This window comes from Sorex fumeus, unplaced genomic scaffold (assembly GCF_029834395.1).
Source record: "Sorex fumeus unplaced genomic scaffold, SorFum_2.1 ptg000122l, whole genome shotgun sequence".
Lineage (NCBI taxonomy): Eukaryota > Metazoa > Chordata > Mammalia > Eulipotyphla > Soricidae > Sorex > Sorex fumeus.
In genome coordinates, this window is record NW_026606179.1 from 54462024 (window position 1) to 54482532 (window position 20509).

The 20509-nt window shown below is 44.0% G+C and overlaps 1 protein-coding gene and 2 non-coding genes across 3 annotated transcripts in view; all 3 read right to left on the reverse strand.

Moving 5' to 3' along the window:
* The window catches only part of SF3B3 (splicing factor 3b subunit 3), a 39229-nt gene extending 18999 nt beyond the window's left edge, over positions 1 to 20230 (reverse strand). Inside the window, exons 1-11 of the mRNA XM_056136452.1 lie at positions 20121 to 20230; positions 16472 to 16610; positions 14718 to 15044; positions 13567 to 13739; positions 11335 to 11476; positions 10293 to 10405; positions 9643 to 9780; positions 8698 to 8801; positions 6051 to 6216; positions 4162 to 4257; positions 1871 to 1943 (exon numbers count right to left, since the gene is read on the reverse strand). Of these exons, the coding sequence (XP_055992427.1) occupies positions 1871 to 1943; positions 4162 to 4257; positions 6051 to 6216; positions 8698 to 8801; positions 9643 to 9780; positions 10293 to 10405; positions 11335 to 11476; positions 13567 to 13739; positions 14718 to 15044; positions 16472 to 16541 (1402 nt within the window). The 5' untranslated portion in view covers positions 16542 to 16610; positions 20121 to 20230. The remainder of the gene's footprint in view (positions 1 to 1870; positions 1944 to 4161; positions 4258 to 6050; positions 6217 to 8697; positions 8802 to 9642; positions 9781 to 10292; positions 10406 to 11334; positions 11477 to 13566; positions 13740 to 14717; positions 15045 to 16471; positions 16611 to 20120) is intronic.
* Positions 10053 to 10142, reverse strand: LOC130044599 (small nucleolar RNA SNORD111). Its single transcript, XR_008795449.1, has one exon. It is a non-coding gene; the product is annotated as a small nucleolar RNA SNORD111 (small nucleolar RNA).
* Positions 14291 to 14371, reverse strand: LOC130044600 (small nucleolar RNA SNORD111). Its single transcript, XR_008795450.1, has one exon. It is a non-coding gene; the product is annotated as a small nucleolar RNA SNORD111 (small nucleolar RNA).
* Positions 20231 to 20509: the final 279 nt, after the last annotated feature.

Sequence of the window (20509 nt, forward strand, 5' to 3'; positions counted from 1 at the left end):
TTCATATCAGACTTCCAGGAAGCGAAATAGAGAAATGCTAAATTCCAGCAAGATTCAGATTCCCTGAGCAGAGCTATTGCCATGAGCACCGAGCCAGACCAAGACGGGCTTTCAGGCTCCAAAAACGACAGGCTCTATCTTGGAGTCACTCCATGCCTTTTTCATAAGACTAAAGAGGCACTTTTCAAAACATCTAAATCTACTTTAAGATAAAGTCCAAGAAGTGAAGTAAACAATCAAAGCAAATGCAAGGCAGACTAAATTGCCCTCAAAATATCTATGTCTGGGTAACGTTCTCACAAGCCATATCAACAGCCCACCAAGCTAAAGGTGACCATCAAAGACAAACAATTTCTTGACAGACAATGAGAATCTTTCAAACCAATTATCTAATAATGATCTAGGCAAAAATGAAACCTATTAGAGCCACAAGGATAGTTCCGAGGACCAAAGTACATCCTTTGCAGCGAGAGGCCGCAGCTTCATACCTTGCAGCTTCTGAGCCTGAACTTTGAAACAGACAGGAGTAGCCAGAGGCTGGAAAGAGTACAGTGGCAGGACACTTGCCTTGCATGATCCAACCTGGGACGGATACCCAGCACCTAATATGGTCCCCAAGGGACAACAGGAATGATTCCTAAGCACAGAGTCAGGAGTAAGCCCTGAGCACTGCTGGTTGTGGCCCCGAAAACATCCTCTAATCAAAGAGTAACCCAAAGACAGCCTCCCCATCACCCTCCACAAATAAAAGCTACAGGGAGCAATACAGCTATTGCCCTGCACCCTGTCAGCCTGGATTCCACCACAGGGGCCTCAAATGGATCCCTGGGCCCCACCAGGAGTGATCACTGAGCATAGAGCCAGGAGTAAAGTTCAAACACTGATACGTATGTGCCCCCCAAACCAAAACCAACCGTCCCCCCAAAAATCCCACAATGATAATAAAACAAAATCTTATTTCCCTATTAATGTTCCTATTCTTTTTTCTATTCAACTCAGATTTGACACTAATGTCTCAAAGAAAACAAAACCCAGCAAAACTATATGCTTTACTAATATTCTTTACATACGTGTTCCCAGGTCCCTAAAACTTGTTCCATACAACAAATATAAACACTGGGAAGAATTTCAGCTGTTTTCTTGAAAAAGCACCATATACTGACCAACCTGATCTCCATGCACCAGTTTGTACATTCCTGAGCAGACAGGGGAAAACGAGGCCTAGGAACAGAAATGACCCACAGTGCCAAAGTGAATCTAAGTGAGAGTCAAGCTTTATTTCTAGCAGAAGAAATCCAATTATTTGAAGACATCCCTGCTGCTGCCGTACAACACATTTCAACATAACAAATACAGGACTACACTTTCAAAACCTTGGCCTAAGATAATTATGTCCACCCAGTACACACCCTCTTTCCTCTAGGCCTTCTTTCCCAAGCACACTACAGCCGTGTCCATTCAAATCTCTGCTTTCCTTAAGCACAACTACAGCCCATAAGCAGAACTAATTAGCAGCTTTACTAAATCTCTCAATACCCTGAACTACACTGTGGCACTACAGGAGAGAGTAGAGTTGACGAAAAGCAACAATTTCCCCACATCATATGATGTGTCTTAAAGATGAATAAAATCAAAGAACACCATACAACAGCTCTATGACACTGAAGTGTGTGCTGGATATTAACAGTACTCTATGCAGATCCTTATCCATGTATGCAAAACACAGCAGTAAGCAAAGGAACCCCAACTGGGAGAGCCTGGAATCATGGCGCTGGGACAGAATAGGTTTTTATAAATGGCGCTAGATAAAAATATCATGAATGCCGGCTCAGAAGCCTTTAAGTCTGACTGCTGGAAAAGGGATGCCTACCTTCAATGTGACGACGCACGGTCCACACAGCATTGGGGTTACCGGGTAGCTCAGAGACAGCCATTTCTGAGACCTGAGGAGACAAATCAGCATGAACACCTCATATTCACAACGACACCAAACCAGGTCCCAAAGGAATGCTCACGCCAAATGCAACATCAAAAGCATGATGTTATCTAGTAAAGAGAGAACTGAAGAAACAACAATGTTGGAGGCTGACAACCCCCATGACTGATTTTTCTGTCATGCACGTCTGGGACGTGCTGCAGCCAAGACCATACTTTTCCCTTAGCAATATCCATCTCAAAGGAAATGAAGGGGGGGAGCGGGAGGGGATAAACCAACAGAGGGTCAAACAGGCATCTGACCCAGAATCTCAGTTCTTTCCCCACTTCCTGTAAGGTCAAACACCACCTCTCTTTCATGAACCAGTTGAAATGCCACACTCCTTTTATACTTAGCTGGAAGTCATCTCCTCCTCCTCTGCCTCAGAGAACTCAATCACGCGGTAAGGGGTCTATTTGAAAAGTAAATGAAGGGTGGGGCGATAATGCAGAGGGTAGGGAGTTTGTTTTGCACATAGCCAACCTGGGTTCGATCCCTGACATTCCCTATGGTCCCCCAAGCACCACCAGGAGTAATTCCTGAGTGCAGAACCAGAAATAACCTCTGAGCATCGCTGGATGTGACTCAAAAAGCAAAGGAAGCAAACACAAAAATAAAAAAAATAAATAAAAAGTAACTTGAGGGGCTGGAGTGATAGCACAGCAGGTAGGGCGTTTGCCTTGCACGCGGCTGGCCCGGGTTCGATTCCCAGCACCCCGTATGGTCCCCTGAGCACTGCCAGGAGTAATTCCTGAGTGCAGAGCCAGGAGTGATCCCTGTGCATCGCAGGTGTGACCCCTCCCCAAAAAAGTTACCCTAGGAATTGTTTTGTTCTCGCTTACTTAAGGTCAGAGTCAAGAACCTCTAAAATGCCCCACATTTACCTAACATGAAAATAATAGATGCAGTATCTAAGATGAACTCAAAACACTCTATTATGAAACTGTTAATTCAGGGGTGAAAACACTTGCCTTACACACTGCTGACAAAGGTTTGATTCCCAGCACCCTCAGGACTAACCCCTGAGCGCAGAGCCAGGAGTAAACCTTAAGCACCGATGGGTGTGACCCAATCCCCACAATTTCTTATTTTTTTTAGGGTCACACTTGGTGTGCTTAGGAACACGCAGCGCCAGGGTTCCTAAAACCAGGATCCCACACACACAGTATGCATTCAAGTCCTTTAAACATATATCTTCCTCTTTTTTCTCTTTGGAAATAGTAAAAGGAAAAAAGTAAGAAACTCCCCAACTAGGGAAAAAATTAGTATAGGACCGAGTGTATTTTTTGGCCCACACCTGGCTGTGCTAGCTCTGCACGCAGAAATTACTCCTGGCAGCGCTCCGGGGAACAAGGGATGCCAGGGATTGAACCTAGGTTGCCTACATGCAAGACAAGTGCCCTACCCACCGTTCTATCTCTCCAGCCTGACACCATCCCTTCCTTAGTTTACTGAAATAAAAATATCTGACCACGCAACATGAAAATACTAAAAAATACCAATAAACTTTGTTTAGAGGTCATCCCCAACTATACTCAGGGGTTATCACTCTTACCCCTAAACTTAAGAGACAGAGTTATACCCCTATCTCATCGGCCTCCATTAAATTAAGGTAGGCTAGAGTGATAGTACAGTGGGTAGCACACTTGCTGTGCATGTGACTGACCTGGTTTCCATCCCTGTTCCCATATATGTTCCCAACTCCTGCCAAGAATGACCCTGAGCACAGAGCACCATCAGGTTTGGCCCCCAAACAAAAAAATCTGTAATGTTGGATTTGATAACTAAATTTAATATAATCATAGACAATGACTTTAATTGAACTCCATCATCCAGCTAGTCAACAGAGCACAACAAATAGATACAAAGCTAAGTTCAATAATTAGATATTTTAATACAGTTTGGGCTGGAGCGATAGACAGCACAGCGGGTAGGGCGTTTGCCTTGCATGCGGCCGACCCGGTTGGCCCAGGTCCAATTCCTCCGCCCCTCTTGGAGAGCCCGGCAAGCCCCCCGTGACGTATTTGATATGCCAAACACAGTAACAACAAAGTCTCACAATGGAGACGTTACTGGGCCCGCTCGAGAAAATTGATGAACAACAGGAGGACAGTGACAGTGACACATGCCACTGTCCATGCTTCCCCTAAAACCCTTAAGAGATCATCAGGACATTCCAATCTCACCTCCAGCCCGTGCCTTAGGACTCTCAGAGACGACCGGGGCCCTCTGCCACAGGCCACATACAGCTGCGGAGTGTCTTCATTGGCCAGGTCAGCTATCTGCAGAGCAAAAATTACAAGAAAAACTCTACTTGTAGTGTCAAGCTTTCACACCCAACCCTGAATATTCTCTGTGGACAAACTACTTTGTCAGTTATTTAAGCTTAAATGCCAGCTACTAGGAGTTGAAATATGAAAGGAAAAATACCCAATGTTACATACAACAATCAACTTTTAAGACATGTTTTTTTCCATTTTGAGATACATAAATTAGCATTTTAAGAGTGAAAAATTGTACCTCTGACTAGAAACAAGTATTTCTTTTTCTTCTTCTTTTTTTTCTTTTTGGGTCACACCCGGCAATGCACAGGGGTTATTCCTGGCTCTGCACTCAGGAATTACTCCTGGCGGTGCTCAGGGGACCATATGGGATGCTGGGAATCGAACTCAGGTCAGCCGCGTGCAAGGCAAACGCCCTACCCGCTGTGCTATCACTCCAGCCCCAACAAGTATTTCTTTACAACTAGAAAATATAGGTAATGGAGCCGGAGAGCTAGTATGGCACCTGCCTGTTATGTGGCCTTATATGCGGCCAATCTGAGTTTACTGTAGCCACAAACTGCTGGGTAACTGCACCTGCTTGTTCAACCACCAAACGGAAAGACCATTTGTTCTTGCACTGGCCCACAATCTACAGTACCGTATAGTACTGGATAGTCCAAATTAAAGTTAATTACAATAACTGTGGAGGAACAGTACAGGGATTTAAGGTGCTGACTTCACATGCAGCCTATCCCTAACTTCACATGCAGTTCCATCCCTAGCACTACATAGAGCCCCCTGAGCACTGCCAGGTATTGCTCACAAACATGACAATAAAAAGTGAAACTGATTATAAGGCAGCCCAATGTGCAGTAACATGGATGAATATGTTGACTTTAATATAGTCTTCATATGACAACTTAAAAAAAAAAATCAAACTGTATCCAAAGCTGGAGAGACTGTACATTGGTAAGGCACTTGCCTTGAATATGGTAACCCTAGCTGGAATCCCTAGCACCAACTACAGTTCCATATATGATCCCCATCAAGACTGATTGCTTAGCACAGAGCCATGAATAAGCCCTGAGCACAGCCAGCCAAAAACAAAAACAAAATTTAAGCTATTTTAAATGCCATGGTTATAAAATTTAAACATCCCCCCACCCCAGGGCCCAGAGTGATAAGGCAGGGATGGCTTACCTTGAAAATGGCCAACTTGGGTCCCATTCCCAGCATCCCATTGGTGCCTCCCCCCAAGGCATATGCACTACTTTTTCATAAACTAAGAACAGATTAACTGGTCCAGAAAAGAGAGCCTTACCCCTAAACTATGTCTCTAGATCCCAAATGTTTTGCTTCTTAGCCTCTACAGTGGCAATTCCTCAAGTACGCTGACAAAACTTAGTCTAGATCTTAATTTCGCTGAAGAACTTTATGAACTCGTTCAGATTAAAAGACAGCAATGGACAGCTTAACAGGCCAGGCACATGCTTTGCATGCAAGAGGCCTTGGTTCCATTCCTGGCACTGCAGTCCCCAGAGCAACACTGGGTGTGAACAAAAATCAATAAATATTTTTTTCAAATAAGTAACTGACTGGGGCTGGGGAGCTAGCAAAGGCTAAGGGCATCTGACCAAGGTCTGACCCTCACCGAGAGAACTGGCGAGTGTAGCCTGGCAGTCCCTAAGCACCCACCAGGCTGCACCGTACCCTTAGACCCAGCAGTCACTCCCGGACCCCCCTGCCCTCCCCCACCAAAAGAAACACACAACAGCAGAGTACACTGTGGAGGTGACTGAAATGACCCATACCTGGCAAAACAAAATGGGAGAGAGGCTGTCCAACTCATCAACCAGCACGAGATTTTTGAGTGGTCTTGGTTGAAAGAAGAATGTATCTCCCTCTTCCAGAGGCATGGCAGATGAAAACTCAGGTTCTTCGTCATCATCTCCAAGATGTGCAATTTGGTACAGGTAACTGGGGAGAAGTCATAAAGAATGTAGTCACAACATCTGTGTGAGGGTAATGTCTATTACCGACACTATGCTCACAGAATTTCATTAATACAAAATCCAAGTAAGTACAATACAGACAGAATGCTTAAAACCTCTGCTTATCTGAGGGGAATATTTTCTTTTATGGGGGAAAGATTAGGCATGAAAATCAAAAGTACTGAATTCAAACTGACACAAAACCCTGTTTGAAAGCAAACGCTTTAGGGGCCGGAGTGATAGCAAAGCAGGTACGGTGTCTGCCTTGCTCGTGGCAGACCCGGGTTCGATCCCTGGCATCACATATGGCCTCCTGAGCACCACCTGGAATAACTTCTGAGCACAGAGCCAGGAGTAACCGCTGAGCATCACCAGTGTGACCCAAAAAAATAAATAAAAAAGCACTTTAGTTTCCCAAGTCCACGATGAGGGTCAGAGAGTTAATATCAGAAGTTAAGTGGTTTGCATGTGTAAGTGGTTGGCAAACCATATATCCCCCAAGCAACAGAAGTGACCCCTGTGCAGAGCCAGGAGTAAGCATGAGCACCACCGGGGGTAGCCCCAAAGTCAAAACAATAAAGCCTACACTGAATCCCAGTTCTGACCTTTAACAACGTTCATAACCTTATGCTTAAACCTATGCCTCACTTGCCTCATTTCTAAATATGGAATAATACCTCACACCAGAATTTAATTAGTATTTAGACCATGTCACATATTAAGCATACTATTTTCCCAATAAAATACAGATAAAGTCTAAAGAAAACCTATTTTCTTAAAAATCTAAAGAAATTTCTACTTTATTTCTACTTTAATCAAGCACCAGATCGAATTTAAGAAAATAAGCACAAATCAAGACTCTAAATAAAAAAGAATCTGTGGCATATATACAAACTTGTATACAAAGCAGCTCTTTAAAAAGAAGAAATTAAGGGCTGGAGCAACAGCACAGCAGGTAGGGTGTTTGCCTTGCATGCAGCCGACCTGGGTAAGATTCCCAGAATCCCATAGCTTCCCTGAGCATCGCCAGGGGTAATTCCTGAGTACAGAGCCAGGAGTAACCCCTGTGCATCAGCAGGTGTGATCCAAAAGGCCCCCCCCTCCAAAAAAATCATGTAATTTTCCACTGCATAGATAAAACTAGAAGATATCATGCTGATTAAAGTCAGTAAAAAGAAAAAAAACTTAATGAGACTTTATAATTGTGGATATCACAATTTTATATGCCAAACAAATCCTAAACATCAAATATTATATCCCTATATTATATCCCAAACATTATATATTATACTGAAACAAGTGTTTCCAGATATTCCTTACTAGTAATGCTTAGTGAATTGATTAAAAGTTAAATCACAGAGGGGCTGGAGTGATAGCACAGCGGGTAGGGCATTTGCCTTGCACATGGCCGACCTGGGTTCGATTCCCAGCATCCCATATGGTCCCCCACGCATGGCCAGGAGTAATTCCTGAGTGCATGAACCAGGAGTAACCCCTGTGCATCGCTGGGTGTGACCCAAAAAAGCAAAAAAAAAAAAAAAAAAAAAAAAAAAGTTAAATCACAGAGTAGACAAACTAATGCAAGTTTGAACAGTCTCTGTTAAATGAGCTGACAGAGCTGAATTTTACCAAAAAAGCAATAAAGAACTAGCGAACCAGTTCAGATTAGCAACACAAAAAGGCAAGTCCTTAAAACCTGAATGGAGCATTCAAATGCGAGTGATGGAGAACAAACAAAATTGTGATTATATGCCATAAAATGACTGGCCCACTAGTCAAATACTAAGAACATCTTTAGAGATAATAGAGCACTTGCCTTGCATGTGGCTGACCAGGGTCTACTGCCAGAAGTAGCCCTTAAGTATTAATGAGAGTTGTCCCGAAAAAAGAAAAAAATTCTAACGATCGGACAGTTGAAGTGAGTTCAGCAACTGTGGGTGCTGACAGATTTCTATTTTAGATATGTTCAAGTGTTGATTTTGTGGAACATCTCTTTGATCCTAATTAATAAATATTTAAATTAAATGCCTAGCAGAAAGCTTAGAAAAGATTACTTCTAAGCTATTCCTGTAGACACCCACCGGGAGTGACTGAGTAAAGTCTCTAGAGTATAGGAAGATAACCAAATGAAAGAATGTATAAGGAGAAAGAAGGCACAATTTGTTTTGAAAGAAAACATTCTTGGGACTGGAGCGATAGCACAGCGGGTAGGGCGTTTGCCTTGCACGCAGCCAACATGGCCAACCCAGGTTCGATTCCCAGCATCCCATATGGTCCCCCAAGCACCACCAGGAGTAATTCCTGAGTGCATGAGCCAGGAGTAACCCCTGAGCATCGCCGGGTGTGACCCAAAAAAGCAAAAAAAAAAAAAATTCTTGTAAAAAGCTCCATCATTTAAAGTGAAAGCTTCCTCCTGTCAACTTTTATGATAACCAGAGTGAAGAAGAGTGATAAAAAAACTACTCACTGGTTTCCAAATTCTGACGCTACAAAGAGGAAGCCTGTTTTAAGCACACACATGGCAGCAGCAACAGGAACGGTGTCAAAATACTTGAGCCGGATCTCAGTAACCTGAAATTTAGTATATAAGATTTCATGGTACATAAGCAAGTAAAGCGAGATCATATATAGCATCAAGTAGCAAACACTGTACTTTGAAGCCAGCAGTCAGAAACCAGACAGACTCACCAGACCCATTCACTCACAGACTGTCCACAGCTGCCTTCCTGCCATAACAGGAGAGCTGAGTAGCTGAGAGACTATACGACCCACAAAAGCGAAAATTTTTTTCTCCTGGCCTTTACAAAAGCACGTCAATTCCAGACCTAAACAGATTATGTTACCAAGCTGTTCACAGAGCTCACTCATGAGCTGAAAGTAACAGATCGTATGAATTCAGTTTTAAGCAGACTCTGCAGAGCTTTCTCCTGTAATTAACATGACCTTATCCAATCTCTTATGAGACTATCAGACTGTAAGTCTGCTAGCCAGAGGGAGGAAAACAAAAATCTGTAATAGTTCCAACTTTTAAATACTTTAGCACCTTCAGCAACTGCTTTGTAAAGTATTATCTGTTCTACCTCAGTAGCTGTAATAAACCATTTAAAAAATTATCCTGTAAACTCTGAAGACACAAGCAAGGTTATTTAATTATAGCAAAACTGAGGAGGAAATGTTCAATTTTCATCAAACTAGACTGTTATTTCACAGCATAATTGTCACACCCGGTTTGTCATTCAGGTAAAATTCTGAAAGCTCAACATATGATTATACTCCACTGTTTTGCACTCTGCCCCACACACCTAAGGGGGTGAGGGGAATGAAATCTGCAACAATTATGCAGTGAAATGCAATAATAATTAACATAAGTGTTCGAGGTTTACTTTGCTCCCTCCGTGCCCGGTCTTCTTACCATATCTTCATCTGTCTCGAGAGTGATCTTGAAAATGTCTCCCTGCTCAGTTTGAGCCAAGAAGAAAAACATTGATTTGGTCTTATGGGTGGCAGAGCAGACAAAAATCATTCCTCTTTCAGGATCATCGAGGTCATTCTAGCAAAATAAAACAAAAATGACAGAAATAAGTACTTTTTATTCCTGGTACTGAGCATGTTACCAACAGGGAACCTATGGGTCACTCAAGGTCTCGAAGATCTGGAAGCTCTCTACAAGTTCTGACCCCTGTAAGCTTCCTGCCAGTAATATATAATCCCAAAACTCAGCTGTTACAAACACAGAACAAAGTTTGGTCTGTTTTAGTAGAACAAAGTGTACTTTGTTCTACAAAGAACAAACAAAAAATAACCAGGCACAATTCCACTTTACAACCTGATCAGATCAATAAGGCATGAACATCTCCAAAGAACAATGTCAGAGAAGAGACATGAAATTTAAATGATCATCATGTCAGGCTGTACAGAAACTCCCAAAACCAAAACAGTAGTGATTCTTAAGATTGCTAACTTACAGGCTGGAGTGCTTTTAAGATGTTTGCCCTGCATGTGGCCAACCCAAGTTTGATCCCCAATATTCCATAAGATCTCCCTTTTTTTGAAAGACCTTACCCGCCTCCGAGGAATTGGACAGCGAATATCCGGCTGATCACCAAAGTTCTTGTAAGTGATATAGTTTTCAGAGCATATCAGCACTCCACTTGGACCATCGGACCCTCCAGGAACTGAAAGAAAGCAAAACTTGAAAATGATATCATTTAACTATGTAAGATAGAACTATGAAAGATGTAACTATGAGATATGAAAGATAAATGAAATATGTAACTAAAGCATATTTAAGTTATAATTATGAAAGTAAAACTTGACAATGATATAACTATTCAGTTTTAAATTCTTTCTCACCTTTTACAAAACTAAATTATAGGTATACTGGGGCTAGAGACAGAGTAAGAGGGTAGGGCATTTGCCCTGCACGCAGCTAACCCAGGTTCAATCCCAGGCATGCAATAAGGTGCCCCAAGCCCTGCCAGGAATGATGTTTGAGTGCAGAGCTAGGAGTATGCTCTGAATATCACAGGTTGTGGCTCAGAAACAAACAGAAATATTACATATATTAACTGTCTATATCAGTAAGTAGACAATTGCAATGAAAATCTCTATGGAATCTGTCATAGTTTTTGGCACTCCAACAACTTATCACTTATTCTACTGTATATCACAGATCTCAATTCTAAAAAAGGCTAGAGTAATTTGGGGGCTAGAGCAATAATAAGGTGGTCAGCGCTCTTGCCTTGAATGCAACCAATCTGGTTTGATTTCCAGCACCAAGTATGGTCCCCCAATCCCTGCCAGGAGTGATACCGGTGTGCAGAGGCAGAAATAAGGCCCCTGAGCACCACCGGCTACGACCCAATAGATTAAAAAGTCCTTCTAGGGGCCTGAGCAATGGTACGCTGGATGAAGCATTCAATCCTCAGCAGATCCCCTCAAGCCCTGCCAGGAGCGATCCCTGAGTGCAAAGCCAAGAGAAAGCCCTAAGCACAGCAATGTGTGTCCCCGACTTCCCCACCAAAAGAAAAAAAAAAAAAAAACCCAAGCCCTCATAAAATGACCTAGGCAAATGGGTATAGAGCTGTTCTGAGAGAAAAATTACCTGTAATTAGAAAATTTCCATGTTCCTCCAAAGGTTCACTGTATTTTCGAACCACATGATTTAAGCCAAGATCTAATTCATAGAATGTAAGAGTTTGCTGTGTATTAGCTGCTGCTTCCCCTGTTGGATCGTTGTCTGCTTCCTAGAAAGAAATAGAAAATGGTACAAAGATCAATTTATAAGAACTAGAAAAATCCTGAAAACAAGAATTCTCCTATTTACAAGTACCGAAATAGATGATATATAAAGCACTTACAGAACTTTACAAGAAAAAAAAATCAAACCCCACCAAAAATGGGGAGAAGAGATGACCAGAAACTTCTTCAAAGAAGTACAACTGGCCAAAGGTATATGAAAAAAATGCTCTGCACCACCGATCATCAGAGATGCAAATCAAAACAACGAGCAATCACTGAGACTGGTATACATCCTAAAAAAAAAAAAAAAAGGAATAACCTGTGCTCAAGTGGATGTGGAGAGAAAGGAACTGCTGGTGGAATGTCAACTGGTTCAACCCTTCTGGAAAACAATAGGGACATTCCTAAAAAATCTAGGAATGGAGCTTCCATTTGACCCAGCAATTTCACTTCTTGGAATATACCCCAAGGGCCCAAAAACAAAATAGAGAAAACACATCTGCACCCCTTTGCTCCTTGCAGCTCTAGCTACAATAGCCAAAATCTGGAAACAACCCAAGTGTCCAAAAATAGATGACTGGATTAAAAAAAACTATGGTATATATACACAATGGAATATTACTCAACCATTAATAACAGTCATAAAATTTGTTACTCAGGAGGGAGACAGATGATACAGAATGATCTCTCTCATATGTGTGACATAAAGAAACATAACAGTGGAATAACGAATACCCAATGGAAACAAGTGTGAGAACTGGTATTCAGTAGCAAACATGTCACTTGAGAAACCTAGAGGTTAGGACAGTGACAGGGTGAACGTTATGGTGGAGGTTAAGCATTCAACTGGGAGGAGGTGGTGCTGAAAGGTGTTATGAAACCGTATCAGCAACAGTACTGTTAACCACAGTGCAGAAACTTATTTAAAAAAGAAAAAAAGGGGGCTGGAGCAATAGCACAATGGGTAGGGTGTTTGCCTTGCAAGTGGCCAACACAGGTTCGATTCCCAGCATCCCATATGGTCCCCTGAGCACTGCCAGGAGTAATTCCTGAGTGCAGAGCCAGAAGTAACTCCTGTGCATTGCCAGGTGTGACCCAAAAAGCAAAAAAGCAAAAAAAAAAAAAAAAAAAAAAAAAGTAGGGCCTAACCAATAGTACAATTCACCTTGCATTTGGCAGACCTGACTTCAATCCTGACCTGGGGTTCAATCCCAGGCATCCCATATAATACCCTGAATACTGCCAGGAGTGACTCCAGAATGCAGAGCCAGGACCAATCCCCGAGCACCACTGGCTGTGGCCCCCAAACCAAAAACAAACATTTAAAAAAACAGAAAAAAAAACAGGTAGACAGAACTTTTAAAACTCAAAAGTCAGACAGACCATGTCAGCCTTAAAGCTCTCAATACAGTTCTATGCAGCTGTAAGAAAACATAAAATTTTGCAATTCACTGAAAAAAAAAAGGGAAAAATTCTGAAAACACAAGATTTCTACTCTATGAGTGAGGAAATAGAAGGCCAGAGACACCAAATGATCTGCCAAAGTTTACATCACTAGTGTAATGGCAGAGCTGGATAGGAATCCGAGTCTCCTAACTCTGGGATGAGCAGTGCCTCGACTAGATGACTTTCACTACCACCCTGGGAAAAATCCCCTCAATAACAGTTTCACTGCCTTTCTCAGGGAGCTTTTCTCAGTAAGTATACAGTGTTCATTGGAATCTGTTCCAATCAAAGTAGTGCTATTACAGAGTCAGGGAAGAAACATTACAAAGAATTTCAGTAAAGCTTTTAAAAACAAAATAATTATTAGCAAGTCAGATATAAGATATGCACAATGAAGAAAATAATCCTCGGAAAGCACTGAAGTGACCGGGGAAAAAAAAAATTGGGACTGGAGCGATAGATAACACAGCAGGTAGGGTGTTTGCCCTGCACACAGCTGAACCAGGTTCGATTCCCAGCATCCCATACAGTCCCTGAGCACTGCCAGGAGTAATTCCTAAGTGCAGAGCCAGGCGGAACCCCCTGAGCATCGCTGGGTGTGACCTAAAGAAAAATAACCTACGGGGAAGAGAGAGACACAGTCCTTTACCTCGTAATCCATTTCCAGACAAGCAAACATTGGATTTTCAAATCCCACATCTACTCCAACCACATGATACACCAAAGTGTTGGCTTTGTGGGCCTCCAAAGGAGACGAAATGGTAAGCCGGGCTGCAGCATCTCTGTTCAAGATATACACTAATTTCTGCTTTTCAATGGCGCCTGTATTTGAAGGGACAAAACAAAAGAGCTCCACTTAGCAGAGAGGACAGATCCACATGGTAACGATCAAGTCAGCGCTAACTCGACAAGCGTATTAACCTGGAGCCCCCTCTATCCTCCACCTCCTTCCTCACGGAGTTCACCAAACTCCAAACACTTCAGCGTCCTAGATTAAATTAAAAAAATCATTTAATTCCTGACAATGCAAATGGCTCCGAGTCCTGCCAGGAGTGATTACTGAGTGCAAAGCAGGCGTAACCCCCAAGCACTGCTCAGTGTGGCCCCAAAACCAAAACAGTAATTCTTCAGAGTGCCAGCTTGTGGGGCTGGAGCAATAATACAGTGTCAAAGGTGCTTGTCCTGCATGTGACTGATCTGGGTTTAACCCCCAACATCCCATTGGGTCTCCTGAGCACTGAGCCAGGAATAACCCCTGAACATCACCAGGTGTGGTGCCCAAACCAAGCGAACAACAAAAGAGTAATAAGATTACCAGCTTGCTTCTTTCAATTGGATCTAAGGATTCTGCGACCAAGAAAAGGCTGCCCTCTGGACGCTGATCAGATACACAGAAGTTTCTTCACGAGATTCATCAGAGAAGAGACATGAATGTGAATCATCACTTCAGGCCCAGAAGGGCAAATACACTGAAATATCTGGCAAAATCATTTAAATCTAGGCAGCCATGAATGAGAGGGGCCGGAGAGAGTTTGATCAGGTAAGAAGCTCGCCTTGCAGGCAGTTGACTCTGGAATCAACCCGGCACCATATGGTCCCCTGAGCCCACCAGGAGTAAACCATGAGCAGAGGCAAGAGGGAGGCCCCCTCCCACACCGCCCAAAGGTATGCTAAGTCCTTTCCAGCTGTTGAAAAGGAAAAACTTTGTCACTAAATTAATCCAAATAGCCCCATCAGATCCCATGCGATGTATTAAGTCTGCAAATCAGAGATGCAGTCACCAAGCAAGTTACTACTCACTGATCATAACAGCGCGCCCTTTGGGATCCACAGCTAAGAACTGCCCGGGAACAATGCGGCGGCATCCACTCTTGCCAAAAGTTTCTTGGTGAATTTTCTCAAACATATTCTTAGACGGTTGATACTCCAGGATGACAATCCGACCGGAGTCACTGCCGACCACAATATAGTCTTTGGTGCCACCTGTCAGCCTAAAGGCCATGAGTGATCGGATGACACCAAAAACTTCCACAGTTAACAGGGTGTGTACTTTGCCAGTGTTGGGGTCAGGACGAAGTAGCTCCAAGATCTTCCCCCGGGAAACAACAATTTCCTGCTGTTTAGTTCCTAGAAAGCCAAAAAGCAGAAGTTCATGAATAATCACAGCTAACCAAGTTCTGATTATTCAGATTAACCCAAAGAGTAATCTGGGGGCCAAAGTGATAGTATGGAGGGTAGGGCATTTTTTTGCATGCACGGAACAGGTTCCATCCCTGGCATCCTAAATGGTTCCTCAGCACAGCCTGGAGTTAAGTCCTGGCGCAGAGCCAGAAATACGCATCATCAAGTGACCCAAAAAGGATCCCCCTCCAAAAAAAGTAATCTGGGGGTCCAGAGAAATTCAGCTATTTGAGCCTAGCAGCTCTGCTGTGTGATCCACATACGAGGTGATCTCCGGCTGCACCTGAGATGGGCATCAACACCACAAAACACGGGAGCACAGTGTAAAAGTTCAAGTGCATGGCTACGAAGTGTGTACTCTTGCAAGCAATTCTAAGCACCGAGGAGACCCCAGTAGCATCAAAACCCTAGTGGGTCTCTATGCAAGCATCACAATAAAGAATGCAAATCTCCAAAGTACCTTGCCAAGAATGGGAGCACTGTAGTATTGCAGTGTCCTCCCGTTGTTCATTGATTTGCTCGAGCAGGCCCAGGAAAGTCTCCATTTTGAGACCTGTAGTTAGGAGCACCACTACCTAATCTTTGGGGAGAACACCACTGACAAGTGTATAAGCACCACAATCAGGTGTGTGCACACTCCCCCAATCATAACAACAATATCATATGGTTCCCCAAGCGTGGCCCAAAAAACAAACACAATAACAAGACTTTAAAAATAAACTTAACTATTGGGGGTGGGGAGAAGGAGGGGCTGGAGAGACAGTACTGAATCCCTGCCACCTCATCCCATTGAGTGCTGAGCCATGAACAAGCTCTGAACATAGCCGGTGTAACCCCTCCCCTACCAAAACCCAAGAAATTAAAATAAGGGGCTGGAGAGAAAACAGCAGGTAGAATGACTGCCTTACACACAGCCAACATGGGTCCGATTCCCGGCATCCCATACGGTACCCTGAGCCCACCAGGATTGATTCCTGAGTGCAGAGCCAGGAGTAATCCCTGAGCATTGCTGGGTATGGCCCCCAAAGAATCAACAAAATTTTAAATAGAAGCAAAATTAAAAGGTCAAGGAAGTAGCTCAGAGGACTGAAACACATACCTTGTATACTTGAGGCCCAAGTTCAATCCCTTTACCATAGGGTGTAGCTTAGCAGCCACCAACATGGCACCACTGGCCTAGCCCTAGCCCCGAGCTGTCAAGCCCGGCATCATCAAATATGGCACCCAAGCTCCTGAGCAATTCTGGGGAGGGCTAACTTCCTCCCGAAATGTAAGTTATAATCAGGGCCAGAAATCAGTGGTCCTGGGTCTGATGTCTAACATTAAAAAAATAAATAAAAGTCAAATTCATCAAGAGCAACTGCAGAACTTACCAGAGAAGTTGCCATGAATGGCGAAGCTGATGCCAGTGGCTCGCTGCAAGGTCAAGTTATACAAGAACATGGTGGCAGCAACACTCAGACACCAACAACTCCACAATCCAGGCCTTGGTTACACCAAGTCAAAGGCAAACTAAAAGCACATGAAAGCAGAGACATTTACTAGGTAATCTTAACACTGTACTGGAATTTCTGCTGAAGGTAACAGAACCACCAGAATAAGGCCTATTGAACAGGTGTTATTACTAAGTTACCTTCTATATGGTATTTGGTATGCTAAATACTCATTTCTATTTTCATAAGAAATGCATAAACTTACAATGCTGAATCTCCATTTCTCTACAAGGAGACCTTGGCTAATCTACTAAAAGCCCGTTATTGTAGTTTCATTTACATCTCCTACACCAGCTCTACAACTCAGTGATTAAAATTTAAGCTGACCATCAAAAATTAAAGCAAGAAAAAAATCCCTGATAGTTCAGAGACATTCATAAAGGTGCTAAGAGAAAAGGATTCTTTTCACCAGACTGGTCTAAAAACTGAAAAAAAATCACCTCTGTCATAATTACCCACAACTACACCAGCCACAGAATTAAACTCGAAAATAAATTTTTTAAAAGCCTTATTTAGAAAAAAGGAACCTTGGAAACCTGAAATAATCACTGCAACATAGGAATTTGATTTTGTTGAATTTTAAGTAGACATCCTCATAATCATTTCTGGAAGCTAAAGATACAGTACAAGCAGGGCGTGTGCCTTGTGTGGGTCAACTCAGGTTCAATTCCTAAGAGCCCACTCCCCTGAGCCCTACCAGGAGTGATCCCTAAGAACAGAGCCAGGAGTAAAGCCCTGAGCACAGCCAGATGTCTCTCCTCAAAATAAGTTATAATTTATCCCCAGGCAAAAGCAAGCTGACAGGAAAAGAAAAATCCACCAGAATAGAAATAGGGCATAGGAGAGAAAATTTCCACTTGAAACCAAGGCATCTTTATGTTCTAAAATCACAAAGAAAAAGTTTGGGTAGGAAAAGGAATACAGATATGACCTATGAGATAAACAAGAGAGGGGCTGGATCGATAGCACAGCAGGTGGGCGTCTGCCTTGCACGCGGCCGACTCGGGTCTGATTCCCAGCACCCCATATGGTCCCCCAAGCACCGCCAAGAGTAATTCCTGAATGCAGAGCCAAGAGTAACCCTTGTGCATCGCCGGGTGTGACCCAAAAAGGAAAAAAAAAAAGATAAACGAGAGGGGCTGGAGACAGGGTGCTTGCCTTGCACAGAGCCTACCTGGATTCAATCCCTGGCATCCCACAGTCCTCCCAAGTACCCCCAGGTACAATTCCTGAGAGCAGAGACAGGAATAACCCCTGAGCATCACTGGGTGTGATATATACACACACAAAAAAACAGGAAATATAGATAAGGCATCAGGGAAAATTGTGCTTGGCCTTTAAAGTCTGGGAGACAGCATTTCAACTTTTTGACATCTCCCTAAGAGCACAAAAACATCAAGATGAGATTTTGGGCCAGAGAGATAGTCAAAAGGGCCGTGGTGTACCTTTTTTGTGGTGGAGGCCCAAGTTTGAGCACCAGCACCATATATGGTCCCGAGCACTGCCAGGAGCAGGCCACAGGAACAGAGATGGGCATGGCCTTGCTGACCGTGACCCCCAAAACAACTAAACTGTGCTATGCATACACAATAGACCACTACCCAGCTAGAGCAGATAAAGGGCTGGAAAGACAATACAATACAGAAGCGAAGTGCACTCCACCCTAGTGGGCTGTTTATATTCTGGGTTTCACATTCATGCCTTTGATGCTCAGGGCTTACTCTTGGTGGTTCTTCAGACACCATATGTGAAACTGAGGGTCAAACTGAGGCCAGCACATGCAAAGCACCTTTTTACCTTAATCCCTAACTGACCCTGGGCACCAGCAGGTGTGATCCAAAATATTAGAAAGATGAAATCCTGGGGCCAGAGCGATAACACAATGGGTAGGGCGTTTGCCTTGCATGCGGCCGACCTGGGTTCGATCCCCGGCATCCCATATGGTCCCCCAAGCACCGCCAGGAGTAATTCCTGAGTGCAGAACCAGGAGTGACCCCTTGAGCATCACTGGGTATGACCCAAAAAGGCAAAAAAAGAAAGATGAAATCCTGCAGTTCATCGCAACTTTGGTGGAACTCTGAGGGCATGATCCTGAGTGATACAAGACAACTATACAAAAACTGAAATGTAGAATATAAAACTGAAATGTAGAATTTAAAGAAACTAGTAAGGGAACAAAAACCAGTGAAAGACCCTAGATGTCCGGAATTTGCTAAGTGGGGAGAGTGGGTTGGAGGACCAAGACACCGCAGAGGGCTGGCTATAGTCGTGGTGGGTGCAGTGTTAATATTAACACCACTAAAATCAAAGTGTCTAATTGAAAATAAATCTGGAGAGCAGAGAATATCTCCAAGTGCTCTCATTCAAAGTGGTGAACGCCACGGTCTCTTAAAGCATACTTCAGTACTTGTGCTCTGTGGCATTTCAACCCGCAATAAAATTTTAAACATAATTTTAAGTGGGGATAAAATTTACAAGGGAACGCCCAGCAAGCTGTCACTCAAGACCTGTAACTGGTAATAAAGGTGAAAAGGTGAAGAATTGGAGGCTGGGCTGGAGATAAAACGGGGTGCAGTGCTTGCCTGGCATGCAGCTGAGCCCCGTTAGCTCCTGGGGCTCAAAAGCTCCCTCCGAGAGATTTTTCCTTATTGAGGTGCCAGGCTCCAAGCCAGCTCTAACGCCTGCAAACCTCGCACTAGGCCCAGAAGGCAACGTGGTCACTACTCTCCCTTCTTCCTGGTTTAGGACCCAAGGCAGCTCCTCCTTCAGTGCCCTGAGGCCTGAGCCCACTTGGCACAAACCCGGGAGCCCACTTTCCCTGAAGCTGGCCGCATCCAGGTTCTACCAAAAAGGTGGCCTTTTCCCCCTTTTTTTCTACCAGGAACGGGGGAGGAAATTGCATCTTGCTGCAAAATAGGAACCATTAACAGCCGAAGCTCAATACGGGGATTGCCCCCAACGTCCGTCCACGCCTCCCACCCTCGCCCTGGCTGTGACTATCAGAAAATGAGGCGGCTCAGATCAGCCCTTGTCCAGGAGACGGAAAGAACGTCACGGCACTTAAACTCTAGCGAGGACTAAGACAGATCCCCGTGCCCCATCCTGCAAACAAAATTTAAAAAAAAAAAACCTCAGGATAAACATTAGAAACAAACTGTTCAAGCACCAAAATACACATTCAAAATCGATTCAAAATCGGGTGTTGGCTCCGAAGAGTTTCCGTTATTGACAACCAGCTCGGTCTTTTCACCTCCCATCAGGGTGTCGTTTTCTCTTCAAGGGGAGACGGCCCCACCCCAACCCCAGAGGCTAGGCCATCTCGAAAATACTTTGAGCCAAACCTCGTTTCCCCCTCTGCCGGACCGAAGCCGTTTTCGAGCCCCCAGCGTTCCCCTGCACCTCCGCTCCGTTCCTTATCCGGACTCTCGGGCCTAGGAGGACTGAGACCCCGACCAAACGCTCGCCCGCCCCCCTACAGGATTGCTCTCTGCCCCCCGAGCCCGAGAAAGCCGGAAGAGTGCTTCTTTACCCTGCAGCGGAGAGGATGGCGTTGATACCCGACGGATACTAAATTTTTTCAAGGCCTAAGCCACAGCCAAGGCCGACCTACCGGCGTCCGCCATTAGCTCTTAAGACAAGGACCTTCCGGTTGGCGCGCAGCGGCGAAGGGTTCCACAGAGGTGCCTAAAGAATATACGCCCCAAAAAGGTTTCGTTTATGTTTCTGTAGTGTCCCCAAACCTCATTGAAACTTTCTTAGACTTACTTATGGCGGTGGTTTTTCCAAGGAAATACAAAACGAACCGATATTGGGAATTTGATTCACAAAACAAAAACGGAGTTCGTCGGGCACTTCCTCGGGCAGCCCAAGGCGCGGCGCGCCAACGCGGAGGGGGCCTCGCGCAGCCGGAAGCTCGGC